This window comes from Lipotes vexillifer, unplaced genomic scaffold (genome assembly GCF_000442215.2).
Source record: "Lipotes vexillifer unplaced genomic scaffold, Lipotes_vexillifer_v1.1 scaffold213, whole genome shotgun sequence".
Lineage (NCBI taxonomy): Eukaryota > Metazoa > Chordata > Mammalia > Artiodactyla > Lipotidae > Lipotes > Lipotes vexillifer.
Window position 1 is genome coordinate 7,408,341 of NW_006780610.1, and position 21,758 is coordinate 7,430,098.

The 21,758-nt window shown below is 52.6% G+C and overlaps 1 protein-coding gene across 1 annotated transcript in view; it reads left to right on the plus strand.

Annotated features, from left to right (window-relative positions):
• CSMD2 (CUB and Sushi multiple domains 2) overlaps positions 1-21,758 on the plus strand; it is a 621,436-nt gene that overhangs the window by 311,198 nt on the left and 288,480 nt on the right. The window contains exons 11-12 of the mRNA XM_007453867.1: positions 2,090-2,193; positions 5,442-5,554. Coding sequence (XP_007453929.1) covers positions 2,090-2,193; positions 5,442-5,554 — 217 coding nt within the window. The remainder of the gene's footprint in view (positions 1-2,089; positions 2,194-5,441; positions 5,555-21,758) is intronic.

The window sequence follows — 21,758 nt, forward strand, 5'->3', positions numbered from 1 at the left end:
CTCTTCCATGATTCCCCCTTGTTTTTAGGACAAAGCCTAAATCCTTAGCATGACAGACAGCCCTTCCTAACCTGGCTCCTCCCGCTTCTCTGGCGTCGCCACCCTCTGCTTCCCTCTCAGTCATACAACTCCAGATCTACTCACCCCACCGCTCTGCCCCAGCACCTGCTTCTCCCTCTGCCTGGATCACTTTCCTTTCCTTCTCCATTTATCGGACCCCAGTCCATCTCCCAAACTCAGCCTGGCCTTCATTTCCTCCAGGAAGCCTCTTCCAGCCAATGGCACCCGTCCTCCCTGTCCTGTCTGTCCGCGCTCATGGCTTCTCGCCGTGAGTCCCGTGCCCAGGCAGAGGGCACCGCACAGGCGGTACGGGGCTCAGGCACAAGTGCGGCAGCAGTTTCCTTCCGAGGCACCATAAGGCACCCTGGGGTGAGGCTCTGCTGGGCTGTTTGGTTTGGACCGAGGAAGCCTGCACCACTAGGAAAAACTATCCACGGGAATTCTCTACTCCTTGAGTGGCAGAACAGAAAACAAAGAAGCACTTGCAGCCTCCCTACTGGGAGAGTGAAGATCTTCATCGGATTGAAACCAGCCTGAAACAGGCAAAAAGAGGCCCAGACGAGAGGTTAGCGGAGGGGACTCTGTGTGCTCTGTCTTCACGAACGGCACTGTCACCCACCTGCCAATTGCCCAAGCCGGGAAGCTGCAGGTCTTCCCAGACTCCCTCTCTCCCTCGGTCCCCACAGCCATCCAGTCACAAAGCCCTAACGACTGCAGGACCGTCTCTCTCTTGCGTCTCCACTGTTTGGCCCTCCTGCATCGCTCACCTAACTGCCACTGTAGCCTCGAATCAGCCCCCCGGCTCTGGCCTCTCTCCTGCCACGTCAGTTTCCACACGAGCAGCCAGACCCGTGTTCTCCTTCAACACCTAACTGTCCCCGTCACCCACTGTTTAAAAGTCTCCTGCCACTCCTCTCTCAGGATAAAGCCCGGCTCTTCGGGGCAGGGGAGGCTATGAGGCCCTTTGGACCTCGCTCCAGGCAGATGTCTCAAGTTCTGGACCTTCTGGAGCCACCACCTTGCACAGAAGGCCCAACCACATTGTCCCCCAGAATGAGGCAGCTGACGGCTATGCTCAGTTTGTGGATCTGCATTGATAGACACTGACCACTCCAGAATGTTCCATCTCTGCCACAGCTCGGGCCTTGTGCACTAGATCCCTGCCTCTCCTGTCATCCCCTTCTGACCCCGACAGTCTTCCAGAGCCTTAAGAACTCTCAGACCAACCCCCCCCCCCCCCCCCCCCCCCCCCCCCCCACCACCCCACCCCCCCGCTCCCGCAACTATTGAAGCCTGCACACTCTAGGGCCTGCGTGCCACACCCCAACCCCCGCCAATCACAAGCAGCCTCCCCACCTCCTCCCACCATAGGCTAGCGTCTGTCACCTGGGGTTCTGGTAATCAGTTTACTGTTCTGTCTCCCTGCTCACCCAGGGCAGGGACCGTGCCATGCTCACCATTGAAACCCTACCTCCTAGGCTGGCATGTGGTGTGAGTGCTTAGTAAATATTTGCAGCAGGCAGGACTAAAACAAGATAAAAGAATCTTGTCGAAAGCCCTTTCCTGGAACATTCATTTATTCGACAAATAAACAAACAAAGTGGTTGGAGAAAAGCAGGCAGAGGAGAGGCCGAGGGAAATGTCTGCTGGTCCCTGAGGACCGCATAGCTCAGAGTCCACATGTGGCCTGAAAATCTGCCTCCAGTTCCGCGAGGATTTCTGTGCATTAAAGCATGAAGGAAGAGTCTCATCCTCTCACAGCTGGCCAGATGTGCCTGGTGTTGCCATGACAGCCTCCAGAATTGGCCAGATGTACCACGATCGTCTTTGGAAAACGTCAGGGGACCCCAGAGACTGTATGGCCCCAGAGAGAAAAAGCATGGAAACACTCAGTTTGGATTGAGGGCTGTGTGGGGTGGTGTCGCGGGCGCTCTGGGCATGGTGACGTGAAGACCCTTGCTGTCTTCAAGGCCGTGGGAGTCTCTCCCGGCAGCCCCTGCCCTTTCCCTAACCCCTGCTCCGTCCCTAGGTGATCAAGCTGGCCTTCGAGGAGTTTGACCTGGAGAGGGGTTACGACACCCTGACGGTCGGGGACGGTGGTCAGGACGGAGACCAGAAGACGGTTCTCTACATGTGAGTGAAGCGGAGCACGTGGTGGGCAGGGCAGGAGCTCGGGCACCTTGGCTGGGGGCGGGGAATGGGCTTGTCGAGTCCTGCTTGGTCCCCCTGACCCTAGCCCCCGCCACCATGCTGTGACAGGGAAAGGTGTCCTGCAGCACTGTCTCAGCAGCAATCCTTCCGACTCCCTCTGCTCCTACCAAGGAGAACAGAGCACTGGGCCGGAGTCTCGCTAGGAAGTCACAGGGAAAGTATATAGAAGGAACAGCCTCTCAGGGAGCAGGGAAAGTAGAGGTTTGCTGCGTGCTCCTGGAGCATTCATTCCACTGGACTGCCTGCGCCTATGCAGACCCTGCTTCTGCCCGCAGGAGTTTTTCCTCAAGGCCACGTACATGTGTGGTGGTCTAACTTCAGACAGAGACAATGGAAGTGTTTTGCTAATTTCCCTCCATGCTCATAACTGTCTGGGAAAAGGATGGTTTCAGGGAATTGGAACCACATTTTCTGAGGCCAGAAGGGCTGGTTTGACATGATCTAGTCATGGGAGAGGATGATGTCGGGCTGTCCTGGGTTCCATTACACTGGGTCTCAGCTCCTGGGGGACATTTGGCTCCTCCTTCGCCCACCATGATTAGCCTGACACGAAAGCAGGAGAATGCTCCTGTTCAGGGTGTGTGGCCCAGCGTTAGAGAGATAGACAGGCCTGACCTCATCCACCTCCCCTGCCAAGTAGGAGGGGAGATTTCACATATGTTGGGCACCTACTATGTGCCCAGGCACTGTGATGGGAACTTTCACATCAGTTATCTCATTTAATTCCCACAGCAGCCCTGTGAGGAAGGTGCTATTATACCCACTTAACAGGTGGAAAAACTGAGGCCCAAAGGGTACAAAGATGGTTGGTGGCAGAACCAGCACTTGAATTCATGTCTTTTGATTTCCATCAAGGACAGCATCCCATGCCACACCCCCTCCCAACCACACTAACACCCTCTGGTCTTAATGCTAAATAAAAAATGGCCATTCTGTAATAGCTGGCTCGTCCAGGAGCTGTTCTGTTCCGGGTGCTTCTCATACCTTCCTCACATCTACCTGGAATATCCTATTAGGGCAGTTGAATAACATTACCTACCATGTCAGGCGACATGGCTGGGACTTGGGATCTCTCAAGAGAAAGGAGTGGAATGTCAGCCTTAAGGGCATCCTCCCTGCTGCCTACTCTCCACTGTATTAATCAGGGTTCTCCAAAGAAACAACCAATAGGATGTGTATATTAAAAAAGGGATTTATGATAAGGAATCATTTTGGGTGATAATGGGGACTGACAAGTCCCAAGATCCGCAGGCTGAGTCAGCAAGCTGGGGGGGACCCAGGAGAGCTGATGATGTAGGTTCTAGAGCAAAGGCCAGCAGGCTCAAGACCCAGAAAGAGCTGATGTTCAGTTCAAGTTCTGGGTGGGAAAAAAGCACTGCCCTAGCTGGAAGGCAGGCAGGCAGGAAGAATTCTCTTTTACTTGGGAGAGAGTCAGCCTTTCTGTTCTATTCAGTTCTTCAACTGACTGGATGAGTCCCACCTTCACTGGGGAGGGCGATCTGTTTTACTCAGTCTTCCAATTTAAATGTTAATCTCATCCAGAAAGACCCTCACAGAAACACCCTCACAGAATTATGCTCGGTCAGACATCTGGGCACTTTGTGGCCCAATCAGGTTGACACATGAATTACCCAGCATACTCAACCCCTCCCCTCCTCTCTGTGCATCCCCATCGCTCACCTGCCCTGGCATGCTGACCTGTGTGGTACATCCTCTCGATGTATCCAAGAGGCCAGGATCCCACTCTGTCTCCCCCATGACCCCATTGTGCTCTGTCAGAGAGAGAACCGTAGAACAGCAGAGCTGAAAAGACTCTGGGGGATCATACATTTCAACCCCTCATTTATATGGAGTGAAAAAGCTCAGAGAGGCTCGACCATTTGCTCAAGGTCCCACAGCAAATGAATGGCAGATCCAGGGCTTGTACCCAGGTCTCTGGACCAGTCTAGTTTGAGTGAGATCCCAACAAGTTCTGTAGCAGCCCAGGGGCTCTCCCACCACCCTCAGATCTCTTTAGGCCAACATCAATTTCAAAACTTCAGGGAAACACATGCAGAATCCTTGGGTTCCTTAGTTGTCATAATTGGGTCACACAGAGGAAGAGCAGAGGCCTTGGTCTTCACCCTTGCTCACCACCACCCTGGATTCCATCCTTACTCATTACAGAATGTCAGAGCCCCCAGCCCAGGGATGTCACACGCACCAGGCTGGTGTATCCCAGGTGGTCTCTCCCCGCTCCACCGGCACGGTGCTCACAGGGTACCGATCCCCTCTCTGCAGCCAACTCAACAGCCCTCCTCAAGCTTTGAGACCCCAGGGCAGAGCAGTGATTAGAGTCCGTTAATCCAACCACCCCCTCACAAACCCCCACACCCCATCTGTGCTGGCAGTTTGTCTGGTCTCAGCAGAAAAAGGAAACCAGGTTTCTTCTACGAGCCCCAGGCTGTGCCGTGGACTCTGACTCTGCCACTCCAGCAGGCTGACCTTGGGAAAGCCACTGCCCATTTTGCACCTCTGTCTTCTCATCTGTACAGTGGGGATAACACAACCTCTACCTCACTGGGCTACTGGGGACATTAGATAAGATCATGAAAGGGACATGGTCTGACTTGGGTAGGTGCCTGGTAAATGTGAGTTGAATCAGAATCCTCTCCATGCCTAAACTCTCTTCTTCAGAAAGAGCGTTGCCCAGGGTGGTGGCTGCGCTTTAAGCCTCACTTCTCATGCCGGAGTGGAAAGAGGTGCCTCATTAAAAGGACTGGCTGGGTTCCGACTGGGGAAATGGGTTTCTGTCTGTGTCTTTTCTGCAATACAGTTCCCACGAAGGACAGGAGGTTGCAGGGGTGTAGACCCCCCCTTGATTAGATCTGGCTCCAGCCATCCCTCCCCTCTGCAAGTGAGGACACAGACCTCTCTTCCAAGCCCTGGAGTCTGGGCAGGGGAGTCGTGGCTGAGATGCAAACTCTGCCTGTGGCCGGAGGGGAGTGGTCCTGAGTCTCCCAGCACATGAGCACGTGCTGCCGGGCTCAGTGCCAGAAACACTGTGGGGCTCAGTACCTGCCCGAGTGGGCCTGGCACCTAGATATTCCTTTAGATGTCAACAGTCACACCGTCATTCTCTTGGGGTGCCACAGTGGGGTGCACGCCTCTGAATCTCTCTCTCCTGACAGCCTGACAGGTACGTCGGTCCCAGATCTCATTGTCAGCACCAACCATCAAATGTGGCTCCTCTTCCAGACCGACAGCAGTGGCAGCTCCCTGGGCTTCAAGGCTTCTTACGAAGGTAACTGCTGTTGGGGAGCCAATGGGTCAGACACTTGGGGTCTGGTTTGGAGTCAACAAGCCCTGGGTTCGAATCCCGGCTCCGCCCTGCACTAGCTTCCTCTCCTTAGGCATGTTATTCAACTTCTCTGAGTCCCAGCCTCCTTCTTTGTCCAGTGGGTCTCCTGGGCTGTTTTGAGGATTATCTGGGATCAGTCACACACATCAGTTCCATCCTGGGTTCATACTTGGCTTATGTAGACCTTTGAAAAGCCCCATAAACTTTCTGAGCCTTGCTTATTTTATAAAATCTTTAGACTGGAGACAGTAGCTTCCCAAGCTACCCTGTTTGGGTGTCATAGTGATGAGTGACTATGTGCACAGGGCTAGGGATAGACACACACCGTTGGTGACCTGAGGAGGGTGCAGACGCGGGTGACCTGCATCTCTTGGTGGGAACAGGCATTAAGGGAACGGCAAAGTCTGGGGTCCAAGAGATACCTTTACCATCACCCCTCCGTGCACTGCCAAGCCTCCTGATGACCGCTAGGGCAGATCCCCACAGAAGGTGGAGCAGAGACCATCCCCCGAGCATTTGTGAAGGCCCTGTTAGGTATCCGCCCCTAGACCAGCACTGCGGGAACAGATGCATCAGATCTAGGCCCTTGCTGCAAGGGGCCTGCGCTATCACGGGAAGACAGAGGAGAAAACAAACGAGCTATTATTAAAGCAAGATAATTGCAGCAAACAGAACCAATGGGAGCACAGAGAAGGGGCAGCCGTCCTTTCTGTGGCATCGGGAAAAGCTTTATCGAGAAAGGGAGCTTTAAGTCTTTAAAATGACTAGAGAGACAGGAGGCAGCGGAGGGGGAGAGAAAGCATCCTTCACCCCATTCGGAGACATGATCGTTCTACACGGGACTATTTAGGGTCCAAAGGACTCTCACTCTGCTCAGTGTGACTCACACCCCCAGTGGACCAAATGCTCTTCCTGTACCAGGACCTGGATTCTGTCACCAAACTGGGTACACAGGACGTGTATTAGTGTCCTAGGGCTGCCCTAACAAAGCACCACAAACTGGATGGCTTCAACAACAGAAGTTTATTCTCTCACAGTTCTGGAGGCTAGAAGTCTGAACTCAAGGTGTCAGGAGGGCCACGCTCCCTCTGAGGCTCTGAGTAGACTCCTTCCTTGCTTCTTTCTAGCTCCTGCTAGTGGCCAGCAATCCTTAGCTTATAGCTGCATCATTCTCATCTCTGCCTCTGTGGTCACACGTCCCCGTGTGTCTCTCTCCTCTTCTCATAGGACACCAGTCATGTTGGATTAAGGGCTCACCATCTTAACTTGATTTCATCTGCAAGGACCCTATTTCCAAATCAGGTCACGTGCACAGGGACCAGGGGTGAGGATTCAGCACATCTTTTTGGAGAATACGATTCAACTCATAACGGGAGGCTAGCCCTTATTTCCTGTAGGGACACTGTCAAACCATGATATGCCCACTGGGGTAAGGATGATGGACGTACTGTTCGAAGAGTAGGAAACATGCATCTAAGTGAGACAGGACAGCAGACAGAGAACACCTATTGGGTGAAAACGTGCTGAGTTCAAATCCTGGTTCTGTTACTTTCCAGCTCCGTGGTGAGTCAGGGAGCCTGTCTGGGGCTCTGTTTCTTCATCTGTGAAATGGAGATAATAATATACCTTCGGGCACAGGGCTTCTGTGAAGATTAAGTTTAGACAAAGAACGTGAAAATCAAAATGTTGCAAATTACAAGGTGATTAGTGAGTAATGAGTGAGTAGTACATAGGTAGTTAAATGAGTGGGCTCTTCTGGCACATAGTTATGTATACGCAACTGTGAGGCAATGGAAAGAGCCCCAGACGAGAAATCAGGAGACCTTGATTCAGGCCCAAGCCCTGGCCCTCACTACTCTGGAAATGGGAATGGGTTTAGACTCAAAGGTTTCTAAGGTTTCCCCATTTCAGAACTTCTCCGGATATTCAGCAGTGAATGTTTCCAGAAGTGGGGAGGAATGATTCTGTGCCATCCACATTCCCTAATCTTTCCATATCTTATTCATGGCTTGGATAAGACAAAAGTCACATGAGCTTGAGAGGGATGATGGTACAGCAGTCAGCAGACAGCATGCAGAAAGGTCTGGATGGAGTGGAGTAATTGGCTAAATTACCAGGATAAGATGAAGTGGGAATAAATACCAAGTCCTGTTTGAAGTTTCAAAAATATTAGCCACTAGAATTTATCCCAGGGAGTGAGTGTTGCTTTATTCTATTCTGATCAGGCATCAGAGAACTGGGCATAGACGTGGGGACCTCAGCTTGAGATGGATAAGGAGAGGACTTAAAGTCAAGCCCAGTGAGCAAGGTTAACAGCCCCCTGAATGTTTATTCAGGGGAAAGTGGACTCAGGGGAGACTTGAGAGCTGTGTCCAAATATTTGAAGGGCTGTTCTGTGGGAAAGAGGAATTAGGCTTGTTTGGTGTGATTTCATTGGAAAAGAAAGGGACATGTCATTTGTTGAGAGCCTATTATGTGCCAGAAGCTGCGTGTTCATTGTCTCAGGGTTTTCAAACAGTGTCACACAGAGACCTGGGCTACCCTCGGTGACCACCAAGGTGGTGGGATAGGGGATGCCCAGCAGGGAGGCCTCTGACCCTGCCTCCATCTCCTCCTGTAAAGCTTCTTCTAAGAGGGGATTGGTAGCTAAGCACGAGTTTGAATAGTATCGCTTCATCTCATGCAGTGCTCACAGCTGTGTGATGATGGCTGCTCTTCTGTAGAAGAGAAATCAGAGCCTCAGAGGGTAAGTGACCTGCCCAGGGCCACACAGAATTGTGGGACCTCGCAGGGTCAAGATTCGACGCTGGGTCTCGGTAGCTTGAAAGCCCATGATTTTCTCTCATACTGGGAGCCTCCCAAAGTTACAGAATTTCAATTCCTTATAAAATCTTTATAGAAGCCGAAGCTTTGCCCCAGTCAAACGGGCCACGAGCCCAGTCAAATAAGTCATGAGCCTGGGTTCCTTGTTACTAGAGATTGGGATTAGGTCATTTGGCCATTTCACTCAGCCAGTATTGATTAAGCTCCTGTTATGTGACCAGAACGAGGCTAGGTACTGTGACGACAATAGAAGACAACATAGACTTGTGGCCTAAAAACATACGCTGTGTGACTGCTGGTCACAGACTAGGTGTGGGCCGGACTTCTCCTCGGAACCATGACAAAAGAGGAAGAGAGAAGACAGTCTGGACGTTTAGACCCCTCACTAAGCCACAGGGGCTACACGGGTTCTGTGCACAGAGGCAGCAGCTTCTGTGAAGATAGAACAGACTCTGGAATTGGACCAGAGCTGGTGAATCCCAGCTTGGCCCCAGCTGTGTGACCTTAGGCAAGTTATACGGTCTCCCTGAACCTCAGTTTCCCCACTCATAAAATGGAGGTAATAATGCCGACTATATGGCATCGCTGTGCAGTGTTATGAAATGAGATCACGAAGGCTCTTGGCACAGTGCCTGGCACAGAGGTGCTGTCCCCTGGGGGCTGAGAAAGTTCCGTGATGACCACTGCCCTCCACTCTGGGCTGTGCCCTTCTCTGCGGGCCACGTGGCTCCGTGCCTGTCCCCCAGGTGGCCCGTGGTTGCTCTGATAGCCCCGGTCCTAGGCCCCTGCCTCACCCTCACTCCCCAGACTGGCTGGGAAAGGAGGTGTTTCATGGTGACCGCTGTGTAAAGTGTGAAGGCAGATGTGGCAGAAGACAGACCCTGGTCACCAGAGCCTGGGAAGGGTTAAATGTCAGGATGGGCCTGCCTTTCCCTTCTTGTCCTTCCACCTTTGACCTTTGTTTGAGGGTGACACCCATGGGTCTCACACCTTCATGGCGAGATGCCCTCTTCTGTGGAAGAGGTGGGTGGTCAAGTTCCCTGAGGCCCCGATATGACTGTGCCCTTTCCCACCTGCTCTGGGCTTCTCTCCCTGCAGCCTTCTAGGTCCCCTCCACCCTCCTAGCTACTCCGCCTAAGCTCTTGCGTGCCTCCCCACTGCCCCCTCAGCGCGCGCACTTCTCAGGCTCTCAGCTTTCATCCTCTTTTTCTAGAACCTTCCACCGTTGATCACATCTACTCCCATGACTTCAACCTCAGCCTGAACCCTGGTGACTTTCAGATCTACTCCCCACTTGCATGTCAGTCTAGCTGTGACACATCTTACATAGCTTCCCCCTCGGACATCTCAAGCCCACCCCATCTGTCTTAGACCTATTCTGGCTGCCATAACAAAATACCGTAGACTGGGACACCTGAATAACAGGAATTTATTTTCTCACGATTCTGAAGGTTAGAAATTCAAGATGAGGGTTCTGGCTGATTTGGTTTCTGGTCCCGGCTGGCTTCAGATGGCTGCCAGATGTCTCTCTGGCTTGCAGATGGCTGTCCTCTCACTGTGTCCTCACGGGACCTTTTCTCGGTGTGTGCACATGGAGGGAGAAGAAGAGTGCTAGTGCGTTGTCTGTTCTCATAAGGACACTAATCCTATCAGATCAGGGCCCCACCCTAGGACTTTGTTTAACCTTTATTACTTCCTTAGAGGCCCCATCTCCAAGTACAGCCACACTGGGGGTTAGGACTTCAACATCTGAATCTGGGGGAGACACAAACGTTCAGTGCATTAACACCATCCCAAACCAAGCTCTCCATCTCCACCCCCACACCCCCTGCTCCCACGTCCCCATCCCAGTGAACAGCACCACCATCCACACCATCACTCAGCCTCATCTCCACCTCCTCCTTCTCCCTCTCCCACCTCTGACTCAGTCCCCAGATTCTGCCAGTTCTCCCTCTGCGGCGCCCCAGCTCCTCTGTCATTGACGTGGCTAGGCCCTCGTCACCTCTCACCTGATGACCACACAGTCCTCCTACCCAGCATCCCTGACTCCAGGCCCCTCCCCCAGCCCCACCCATCTGCCTCTTGCAGCTCAGTGATCTTCCTAGAATCCAAATCTGGCACAGTTCCCTGCTACTTAAAAAAAACAAAAAAACCCACAAAACTTTAATGACAGCTTCTCACTGCTTTCAGGATAAAGCACAGTCACTCATGTGGCATCCAAGGCCCTCAATGATCATAATTCCAAGCCAAATTCTGGCTCCTATGAACCCATTCTAGGCAGATTACAGTTTATTAATCTATCTGGTCCTACAGGGCCTAGCCCAGTGCCTGGCACAATCGGGCACCCTTCCTTTACATCCTCTCAATCCCCTTTTGTCCCGCTTTACCACCTCCCGGCACTCAGGTGCCAAGAGCCCACATTCTTCACTCTGGGGTCAGACAAACCCACTTTATGATCGAGTTCTGCCATTGGCTGTGCGTGTGATCTTCAGCCAATCCCTCCGCATCCCTGAGCCTGAGTTTTCTCATCTGTGAAGAAGGGCTGACAAGCATTCATGTCCCAGGGGGTCTTGCGAGGATTCCGTGCAGTGAAGCCTCCAGCATGGGGCATGGCACACTCAGTTTAAAAGCCTGATCCCCTCCCCTGCGTCCCTAGTCCTGCAGCTCTTCTAACCTGCACTCATGGCCCAAAGCTTCAGAATTATCTCCACCCCCATCTTAGCCCTTCTTTTATCCCAGCTCCTGGGGAATTCCATGCAGGACAGACATCTCGGCTCAGGGATGGGAGGGTGGCCGGGATGCATGTGTTCCACAGGTGGCATGAGGCATTTGAAGGCAGAAACCCCCAGGCATACCTGGCCCCATCAGCATCAATACCCCATCTGCCCCTGCTCAGGTAGAGAAAAACTTCCTTAGGGCAGGCAGGTGACACTGCAGCAGCATCACCACCGCCCCCCTCCGCCCATTAAAAGTGTGAGGTCCTGGGTGGGAAAAGTTGAGGGATTTATTTCCCAGAAATACTTCTCATTATGCTTGTAACAATCCCGGGTCAGGGTGGGGGAGGGGTCTCCAGCTCTGTCAATATCTGAGTCTTTGGCACCTAGAAACTCAGGCCCCCTCCATGAGGGCAGCCAGCTGTAGGAAAGCATTCATATTTGCAATTGCTCTGCTTCCAAGCAGAATAAGAAATATTTAAGGAACAGGCAATTAGCACTTACCAGAAACATTATAAAATTACATACAACTTGCTAACAAGTTTTAGCATCAATCTCAGAGTCTCTTCACTTCCTGACTTGGAGCCTGGAATCTGGCAGCCTAATGCTAAATCTCGGAGGCCGGCCTAAGGGAGGAGGGAGCTGGGACCCTCACCCTGGAGATATGGAGAAGCAGGGCAGTAGAGACCATGCAGAAAGGATGCCCAATAGTCCAGGGGACTTGTGTTGGAAATAAGGTCACCTGTGTATTCGACATCATCTAGGCCCCTATTATGTGTTACGGACACTGTTCAGACCACAAGGGGATACAAGGATAACAAGACAATCTGTGCCTTCACCCAAGTCTTAGTCTATCTTCATTAGAGTCCAGGAAGTATGAGAAAATGGGGAAATATCAAGGAGGGGCAACTAACCTTACTTGAGGGCATCAGGGAAGGCTCCCTGGAGGAGCTGGCGTCTGAAGCTAAGACTCGTTTATAAGATGGAAAGGAGTTGGTCAACATCCCAGAGAGAACAGGTTGACTTAGAAAGCCTGATCCCCTAGGGTTGCCTAGGGATGAAGCTAAAACTTCCACAGAATAAAGTTTGAGAGCAAGTAGGGGGAAGATGGCCAAGTCTAGCCTTCTGCAGGCGGTGCCTGCATCCCCTTCTCCAGAACTGAACTCTGGCGGTGGCACCAGGAGGCCTCCTGAAACAGACGGTGTTAGAGCTGAGCTTGAAAGGAGACCAAGGGCAGCAGCCCAGAATCCTGACTCTGATCCTTTTTGAACCCTGCCTTTCCTCCAGTCACAGCGTCAAGCACATGGCCATTTTCAGCCTCCAGTCTGCAATTTTCAGGACCTCTGTCTCTTCTTACTTTATCCCCATAAGCTCAGTGGCCCAAACTCTCCAACTTCAACCAGGAATGACACCAGGCATGTTCCTAAGATGTTCACTGAGTTTCCATGACACCCTTAAAGCTTCCTCAGGCACTGGGACCTAGAGGTTTGCTACATACAGGCAGCAGCTGCCCCTCTCAGGAAGACCCAGTGGGACCCACGCTCCACACGAGTCTTTCTTGGCCCCCGGGAGGCCAGGGGTGCTAAGCAGCAAAGGATGCTGCACCTTTAAAATTTGGCAGGAAGTAATCTGTCAATGAGATATACTCTTTAAATACATGGGCTTTTGCAAATGGCAAGCTCCGGTTTGGAGCTGATACAGACAGCCTGGGGGCAACCTGGATGTTCTACATGTTTGTCTTCACCCCATATTCACCATATTCACCCCTGTTTCCCAACCTCCTTCAGTCTGTGACACACCCATGACAGTGCGGTGGAGGAAAGGGATGGGAGGGAGGAAAGAGATGGGAGGGACGAATGCCACCCACTTCATCCACCCACATCTCCATCCCATTCGTGAAAGTTGTGTGCAGAGAACGATGCACAGATTCCCAGAGATACGTGTACAGCCGCCCTCTGTCTCCTGCCTGCTTGTGCCTTTCCCATCATCAGTAGAAACGTAGAGTGGGATGTGGTTCCCAGGAAATCCATGAGATCCAGGCATGCCCAGAGGTCGTCTTAATGCACCAAAGATGTCCTGGTCACTCATTAGGAGTCTGTGCTGGTTGAACAATTGGTCTGGAGGGCTCAGGATGCATAAGGCACTGCACTTGGTTCTGGAGGTACAAAGAGCAGAAGGGGCGGGACCCCCGTCTGTAAGGAGCTGATCCCGGCTCTTCACTGTCTCCCAGACCATCTCTCCAGCCTCATCTCCTTTCATCATCACATCCTGCCACATTGAACTTCTAACTATTCTCCAGAATTAAATAAATAAATAAACAATTGTCCAAGGGGGCTGGGAGTGAGAGAGAGAGAGAGAGAGAGAGAGAGCTCCTAAGGCTGCCTGGGTGACTCAAGGGTACAGCCCCAAGGAAGCACTTGAGCTGACACTGAGAGATGATTCTTTGTCTAGTTGACAAGTGGGGGGTGTTTATTAGGAAGAGAGGACAGCAGGTACCAAGTTAGAGCCACGTGAGAGCTGGCTGGGCTCTGCCAACAATGGGCCAATAATGACCTTGAGGAAACACCTCCTGGTTACTGGTTACATGCCACGTGCTGGACATTTTGACAGTTGTCTTATATACATAAACTCATTTAATCCTCAAAACAACCCTGCAAGGTAGCTGTTCTTATTACCATTTCTGTATTACAAGTGACAAAACTAAGACTCAGAGAGGATATGAAAGGTACCCAAGGTCTACTACTTAGTGTCAGAGCCAGGATACAGATCCGGGACTTTCTCAGAGTCCTCACCTTCGCGCTATTTTGCCCCCTGCAGGTGGCTCCGTTTTGTGGTGAACCTCAGGGTCGGAGATGGACAAATAGGAGGCTGGGGCGGGAGGGGGCAGGCAAAGGTCCTGCCCCGCCAAGGAGTTGGGGTTTTCATCTGTGGATTTTTGGGAAGCCATGGAAGAATCAGTGAGCAGGGCACACTAATGATCAGATGTTTGTTCCTGAGCGATCTCGTGCTGCTTTGCCGAATACGACAGAGTAGAGGGAAGGGGCAGGGGAACGGCTCTTGCCTAACGCCATGCCCAGGTGAGGAATTGAGAGGGGTGGACTTGGGCGGTGAGGGGAAGAATGGAGAGCAGAGGGTGCAGGGATGTCCCGGAGGAGGAACCGCCAGGAGGTGGTTAGCGAGGGCTGTGACGGGGAGGGGAGGGCAGAACCCAGGCTGATTCCTGTGTCTGCCTGGGCAACCTCCATGAAGCCTCTTGCCTCCCCCAGCCCCAGCCCGAGACCGGAGCTGCCTCCCGTTTGCCCCCAGAGGTTGTGTGGTCAGGGACACACCCCGTCCCAGCCCCCATCATTTACTCTGTAACTATCTCTAGAGCCACCTGACTGTGAGTTGTCCAAGGGCAGAGGCCCTGGGTCAGGCAGCTCTGTATCATTAGCACTGAGCGTGGCATTTGACACACTCCCCATGCAACACATATCAGCTGTGCTCACACACCGAGCAGCGTGCTGCCTGTGCTCCAGACGCTGTGCTAAGTGATCAACAACACATAACTGGCGCCTGCCTCCATAGGGCTTCCCTTCCAGCGGGTGGGGAGATGAGAAACGAGGAAGCCACCCGGCAGCCAGCAGGGCGCCAGTGGGGGCTGAGATGGTGAACCAAGTTGTCCCTGATGCCCCAACAGACAGTAGGCTCCAGGAGAGCGGAGATTTTTGCCCTTTTTTCCACCGCTATACATTGCAATGTCTAGAACAGGAGCTAATGAAATGAATAGAGGAATACTTACAATCGGTGCTACGAAGAAAAAGACCAGGGTGCCAAGAGAGCAAAGGAAAAGGGAAACATCTAAGAAGAGAGGTCAGGGAAAGCACCTTGAGGTGACGTCTTAAGCTAAAGTCTGTGGCTTGAGCAGGCGGCCATGTGACATTGGGGAGGGGAGGAAGCTGCAGCCCGGGCTGAGGGAGCAAGTGAATCAGTGAAGGAACAAATGAAGTCCCACCCGGTGGGAAAGGCGGCGAATCGTAGCCCATGGTCAGACTCTCATCTCCCTCTACGCGGCGCTGCTCTCCTTGGAGCACATCCAGTGGTGAATTTATGCAGACACTAGAAGCAGCTCCTTCTCTACAGACATTGTCATAAAAGAGGATTCCAATTTGGTATCACAAATTGAAAAACCTGGGGAGAAGGCAGTAAGGTTGCTCACAGGCGATAGGAATAAAACAGCGGAGAAAGGGGAAAGCAAATATGCAGAGCCCAGTCGTGAGGGAATTCTGAGGGTCTTTGGAGCACGCATCTTGTGTTCGCCAACTTGCTTCTGGTCAGCAGAAGGAGGGAGGGAGAAAGATAAACACTTATAGAAGGGAATTCTGTCAGGCCAGGAAGCTGCATATGCATGATTTCCTCCAAGTCAGAATTTGGCTTATGGATTTGCAGTTCTGGGCCCTCATGTCAGATTTGGTCGGCACCTGGCCAGGAGGGTCAAGGTCACATGCCTTTTTCAGCCAGGGCTGTGGAGCCCAGGGAGTCCCCTTGCAGGAGGGCAAGGGGACTTGGTTCCTGTGTGTCCCCAGTAGGGGTTGGTGCTGGGCTTGGAGGGAAGATCCAGACCAGGACAAGGGTGTCTGAGGGCCAGCCCCCAGCCCCGCTGCCTTCCTGAAAGGAGCTCTCAAACTCTCGAACCATCCTGCTCTGTTCTTTTTTTTTTTTTTTTTTTTTTTTTTTTTTTTTTTTTGTGGTACGCGGGCCTCTCACTGTTGTGGCCTCTCCCGTTGCGGAGCACAGGCTCCGGACGCGCAGGCTCAGCGGCCACGGCTCACGGGCCCGGCCGCTCCGCGGCATGTGGGATCTTCCCGGACCGGGGCACAAACCCGTGTCCCCTGCATCGGCAGGCGGACTCTCAACCACTGCACCACCAGGGAAGCCCAATCCTGCTCTGTTCTTCCTCTCCCCCGACCTGGTCCTGATTGCATGGTCTGCACATGCCCCTCTCCAACGCCTTGGACCTCTTTGCCAAGTGTGCCCTTAAACCTGACTTCCCCGAGGTCACCCCTACCCAGGAGCCCTCTCCGGCACTAGCAGCTCCTGTCCGCAGGCCCTGTGAGTTCACATTTGAGCCGTGGGCTCGTGCGCTCGCTCTCCATTGCTGTTCCACCTACATGCAAACCCTTCCCTTTGACCTAGGCTGCCTCCACCTCTGCCGCTCTCTACCCTCCTCATGGATGTCACCAGCCTCTTCCTCTCCACTCTGGGTCTCGCCATCACCTTGCCTCTCGATTCTCAGGCTTCTCCCCTCCTATCAGTGCGGACCTTGCTCTCTGGCACCTCTGAAGCCTTCACTCCACCCACCTGCCCTGGGACCCCTCATCCCTTCCGCTCCCCCACCCATTCCTCCCTCTACTCCATTCACCATCCTTCTCTTGGCCTCTCCATCCCCATCCCCTCCCCCCCTCCTCTGTTCACTTCCTTCCTCCTTCAGCCTGAGACCCTTGCATCACACATCACCATTCCTTGAACAGTATCCTTGACTCCCTGCCCAGCGCCCTGCCATTTCTCCACGTGCACGTGAACCAGGTTCTGAGGGATCTGGGACAAGCCACACAGCCCTGCTCGGTGGCAGCACCCCTGTAAATGAGCTGTCTCCACCCTCCGTGGAACCCAGGGTGCGTGGCAGGCCCTCCAGCCATGATTCCTATTCTCCAGATGACTGTTACACACGTTCCTGTCAACGTCGCATCCTTTTCCCCACAGCTCGTCCCTCACCTTCAGCAAACATCATGACATGTCCTCCTCCACTAGGAAAGTAGAGCCTGTGTCATCTCAAGATCTTCAACCTCCCGCTCTCCTACCTGAAAGCTCTCTGTGATCACCTCTTCCCTCTTCCCCCACCACGAGGGAAGGGGAGCTTCCTGGTCTCTAAGGTGAGCCCCCCAGCGTGCGCTGGGCCCCGGCCTCCTGCTTCTCCATAGCCTCGTGCTGTCACTGCCCATTTCAGCTAACCAGTGTCTCTCACTCAGTTATATCCATTCATATTCTCTCTCTCTCTCTCTCTCTCTCTCTCTCTCTCTCTCTCTCTCTCCCCCCCCCGCCCTCCACTAGCATTTAATTATGGTCAAGTTTCTTCGACCTTAAAAAGCCTCTTCAGCTGCCCCCTCAAGGCCATATTCCCCATAAGTTGCCACCTGAATTCCCCCTATTGCTTCACTTCCAAGAAATGCCTTCTTTATGAGTCATCTACTCCTCCCGGATCGTCTGCCTCTTCTCCTGTCAGTGCCGGGCCGGCCCCATCATCACACTCAGCCTCCTGCCAGTATCCAGTGAGCTCCTTTCACTGACCTGCTTTCCAGTCCTTTCTACACTTCCCTGCCACATTCGATGCTGTTGGTCTCCTTCCTGAAACTCATTCTCCTCTAAGCTTCTGGGGCTCCGCTCCCTGCAGGATCTTAGACTAGCCTTCTGCTGGTCCCTGCAGTGTCCCTAAGCTGTTCTGTCCGGACTGATGTCTCCCCTTGGGTGGTCTCATTCTTCTCATGACCCTCTATGAGCTGAATCCAAATTCTGTATTTCTAGACCAGATTTTCCTCATGGGCATAAGACCCACGTAGCCCCTTTCTACTAGGTATGTCCCCGTGGAGGTGCCGAGTGACCCTCCAGCCCTGCTTCTCCCACATCTGGTGAAGATGAAAGCAACCCAGTACCCAGGCCAAGCCCTGCAGTCATCGTAGCCCCTGCCTCCTCTTTATCCCCTGTCTACTCACTCTCAGTGTGGCCTGTGGCTTCTTCCTGCTTTAGACCTCCCAAGTCTTTCTGCCTCTCCCCATCCCCTCTGCCTGTGCCGAGTCCAGGATGCTGTCAAAACAGCTCCCATGGGCTTCCCTGGTGGCGCAGTGCTTGAGAGTCCGCCTGCCGATGCAGGGGACACGGGATCGTGCCCCGGTCTGGGAAGATCCCACATGCCGCGAAGCGGCTGGGCCCGTGAGCCATGGCCGCTGAGCCTGTGCGTCCAGAGCCTGTGCTCCGCAACGGGAGAGGCCGCAGCAGTGAGGGGCCTGCGTACCGCAAAAAAAAAAAAAAACAGCTCCCAGATCATTGGGAGCCTCCCTCTAGAACAGAACCTCCGTGGTGGCAGGGCCTGTGTCTGCCTTGTTCTCTGTCACACCCACAGTGCCCAGCACAGTGGCTTATGCTAAGGAGACACTCAAATGTTTGTTGAATGAATGAACGATCTCCCTGCCTCCAGAACTGCTGCCCCCAGACTGTTCTCCAGGCAGCAGTCAGGGTGACATTTTAAAATCCACACTATGAAATGCCAAGTGAAATGAAACCCTTTCCTGAGCCCGCATTGCCTACACTCTGAAGTCTAGTCTCATTAGCAGGTTGAACAGGCCCTTTTGTGGGTTGGCCCTGCCTGCCTCTTCCAGCCTCATCTCTCATCACCTGGTGAAAAGTACTCATGCTTGTGGAAAGGCAATGTGGCATGGTGGTGAAGAGCCCTGGAACCATACAACCTGGGTGTGGACCTCAGATTCACCATTTCCTGGCTCTGTGACCTTGGATAATTACATCACCACTCTGTGCCTCAGTCTCCTCACCTTTAAAATGGAGATAACAGTACCTAGGTCACAGTGTACTGTAAGGATGAAATGATTCACTATATGTAAAGTTCTCAGAGTAGCTGCCAGCACATAGTCAGCGCTAGAGTGATTAGTTCTATAACTAAAAGTTCGTTATGATCGTAACGATTAGTTAGTTATCATCACTGCTATCATTGCAGTCCTGCAAACAGCCTCTGAGACTCTGCATGGGCTCCTCCCCCACCTGAAGGGTCCTTCGTCTCCTCTCCCTCCCACTAACGCCTTTCTCTTCTTCCCAGCTTTACTGAGATGTAATTAACATATAACATTGTGTAAATTTAAGGTGTACAACGTGTTGATTTGATATATGTATATATTGTGAAATGATTACCACAGTAAGGTTAGTTAACACACCCATCACCTCACCTTACAGTTTGTGTGTGTGTGTGTTGAGAACTTTTAAGACCTACCCTCTTAGCAACTTCCAAATATACAATACACTGTCGTTAACCAGAGTCACCATGCTGTACATCATATCCCCCTGACTTATTCATCTTATAACTGGAACTTTGTATCCTTTTACCACCTGCATCTATTTCCTCCACCCCACTCTTGTCAACCACCATTCTACTCTCTGTTTCTGTGAGTTCATTTTTTTAGATTCCACATATAAGTGAGATCACACGGTATTTGTCTTTCTCTGTACAACGTATTTCACTTAGCATAATGACCTCAAGTTTCACCCATTGTCACAAATGGCAGGATTTCCTTCTTGTTTGTGGCTGAAAAATATTCCATTGTATGTGTGTGCCACATTTTCTTTACCTGTCCATCCATCAGTGGACACGTAAGTTGTTTCCCTGGCTTGGCTGTTAGGCTCCTACACAGACTTCAGGCCTCAGCTTAAACATCCTCCAAGAAGGCCTCCTCCAGGAAGCCTTCCCTGATGCCAGGGTTGGGATTGGGCTGAGATGAGAGAGACACTCACCTTGGGCATAATTTTAAGGGAGGCACCAAAGAACTCAGTAATTAAATAATATTTTAATGTAGTATTTTTTAAAAACCAAGATTAATGCAAAATATCCATGATAAAAAAAATAGCATTTCAATTATGACAGACTCTGATGGCCAGGACTAGGGTGGGACAAGTGAGGTGAGCTGTGCAAGTGCTGGGTCGGATCTGGTCTTTTTCTTAAGTTCTGGTGTTTTTCCTCATGTTGGATTTGATTTATATGCATGAATTTTGATTTTCTAAAAACCTAATATTGCACTAAGATCGTATTTGTCTAGAGGGCTGAGTTTTTGTGCTCCCTACAGTTTTGTGTGCAAGGTTAGTGCATCACTGCCCGCACGCTGTTTCCAAGCCCCACCCTCCAAGTTTGAGTTGTGCTGCTCCTCCTGGGCGCATCCATGGCACAAACCACCCTGTGTCGTAAATACTCGCTTCCTTGTCAGGATTGTTCAGTCCTTGAGACCAGAGCCCACGTCCAGGTCTCAAGTGTCTGGCACAGGGACTGGCACACAGTAGGTGCTCATTATATGCTTCTGCTCACACTGACGGCAGGAGAAACTGGATGGGTGTGGAAACAGCCAGGCCTGCACAGTGGAGAGGGCTGGGCAGCTCTTCCTCCCGCTCAGGATGCTTGTTCTCTGGAGCTGATCACACCTTCAGAGTAGCCGCTGTGGTCTAAGATGCAGGCAGGTGGACCCCACGTTTACATCTACAGCATGCTGGGGCCTCACCAGGACACCTTAAACCTGGGTCCTGTCCCAGGCAGTGAGCCCCAGCTCTGTCTTCAAACACTGGGTACCTTCTTCCAGGTCTCAGGGTGCCCGCAGTGACAGTCCTCGCCAGGGCCTCACGCCCCAGAGAGAACGTGTTTGGGGACACCGGAAGAAAGAGGGCCTCGCTGCTCACTCCTGCAGGCTGACTTGTCCCGGGGCCCGTCTTCTGCTCCTCCGATCCCCTGGGGCTCTGGGACCTGGGGCCAAGGGGCCACCTTCCTGGGAATGCCTCAGTGGCTGCCTTCCCCCAGCCCTGGCAGGAGAAGAGCCAGCTTCGGAGGAGGCTTGAGGTGTGCTTTCAGGCTGTGTGTAGAGGGACAGGCCAGGGGCACGTGTGAGATGAGAGGCGGGTGAGCTGACCCGCCCTTGAGTCCTCAGGCCTGGTGTCTGCTATTTCACACACACACACACACACACACACACACACACACACACACACACACTCCCACAATCCCAGCCAAAGAATGCCTTGTTCTGCTAGTAGTAGGGAACCATGAATGTGACAGTCAACAGCCCATCCATGTAAGGCGGCAGTACTCGGGGCTCACCTGACCAGCCCACAGGGCCCAACAGCTGTGGTAAGAAAGCTTTTGCAGAATCACCCGTGTCAGGGCCACGCACAGCAACTTCGGGGACTGTGGCTCCTGGCAGCCCATAATGGTGCCTACGGAAAACGCAGGGTCCCTTTGGCCTGACAGTCCTGGGAAGGTGTCCAAAAACTTCCCCTTACTCCAGCCGCCTCTCTCCCGAATCACAGGACTCCTGCCGTCCTCACCTCACCATCTGTCACATCAGCCATGCCTCGCATCCTTCCTGCAGGGCGCCTTCCTCTCTGGGAGCAGAGCTCCTCCCCCGCCCTCTCTCCTGCTTCTTCCTCCCTGCCTCCCTGCCCTTCATCTCTCACAGCACCAAGCACGGGGCTGGTGGAGGCGGGGGCACCTCCGGGGGAAACTCCAGGGACTTGGCCAGGACAGACTCCTTTCCTGGAACGTCGGGGTCCTGATTGACTCTGCCACAAGGCAGCCAGCCCATCATGTCCCCAGAGCCCAGACCCTCAGAGCTGTCCCAGGGAACCCACTCCCTGTCTGATTCACCACTGTTGAATCAAATGAAAATTTAAAGGCATACTTAATGAGTCATGTGTTTCATTTTACCTGCTCCCGTCTTAAATCGAATTAAAAATGTATCTTCGTGAAAGTGCTTCCATATCAGAAGCCAGTGAATATTGATTCTCACTTAATCTCTGGTTGGGGGAAAGGC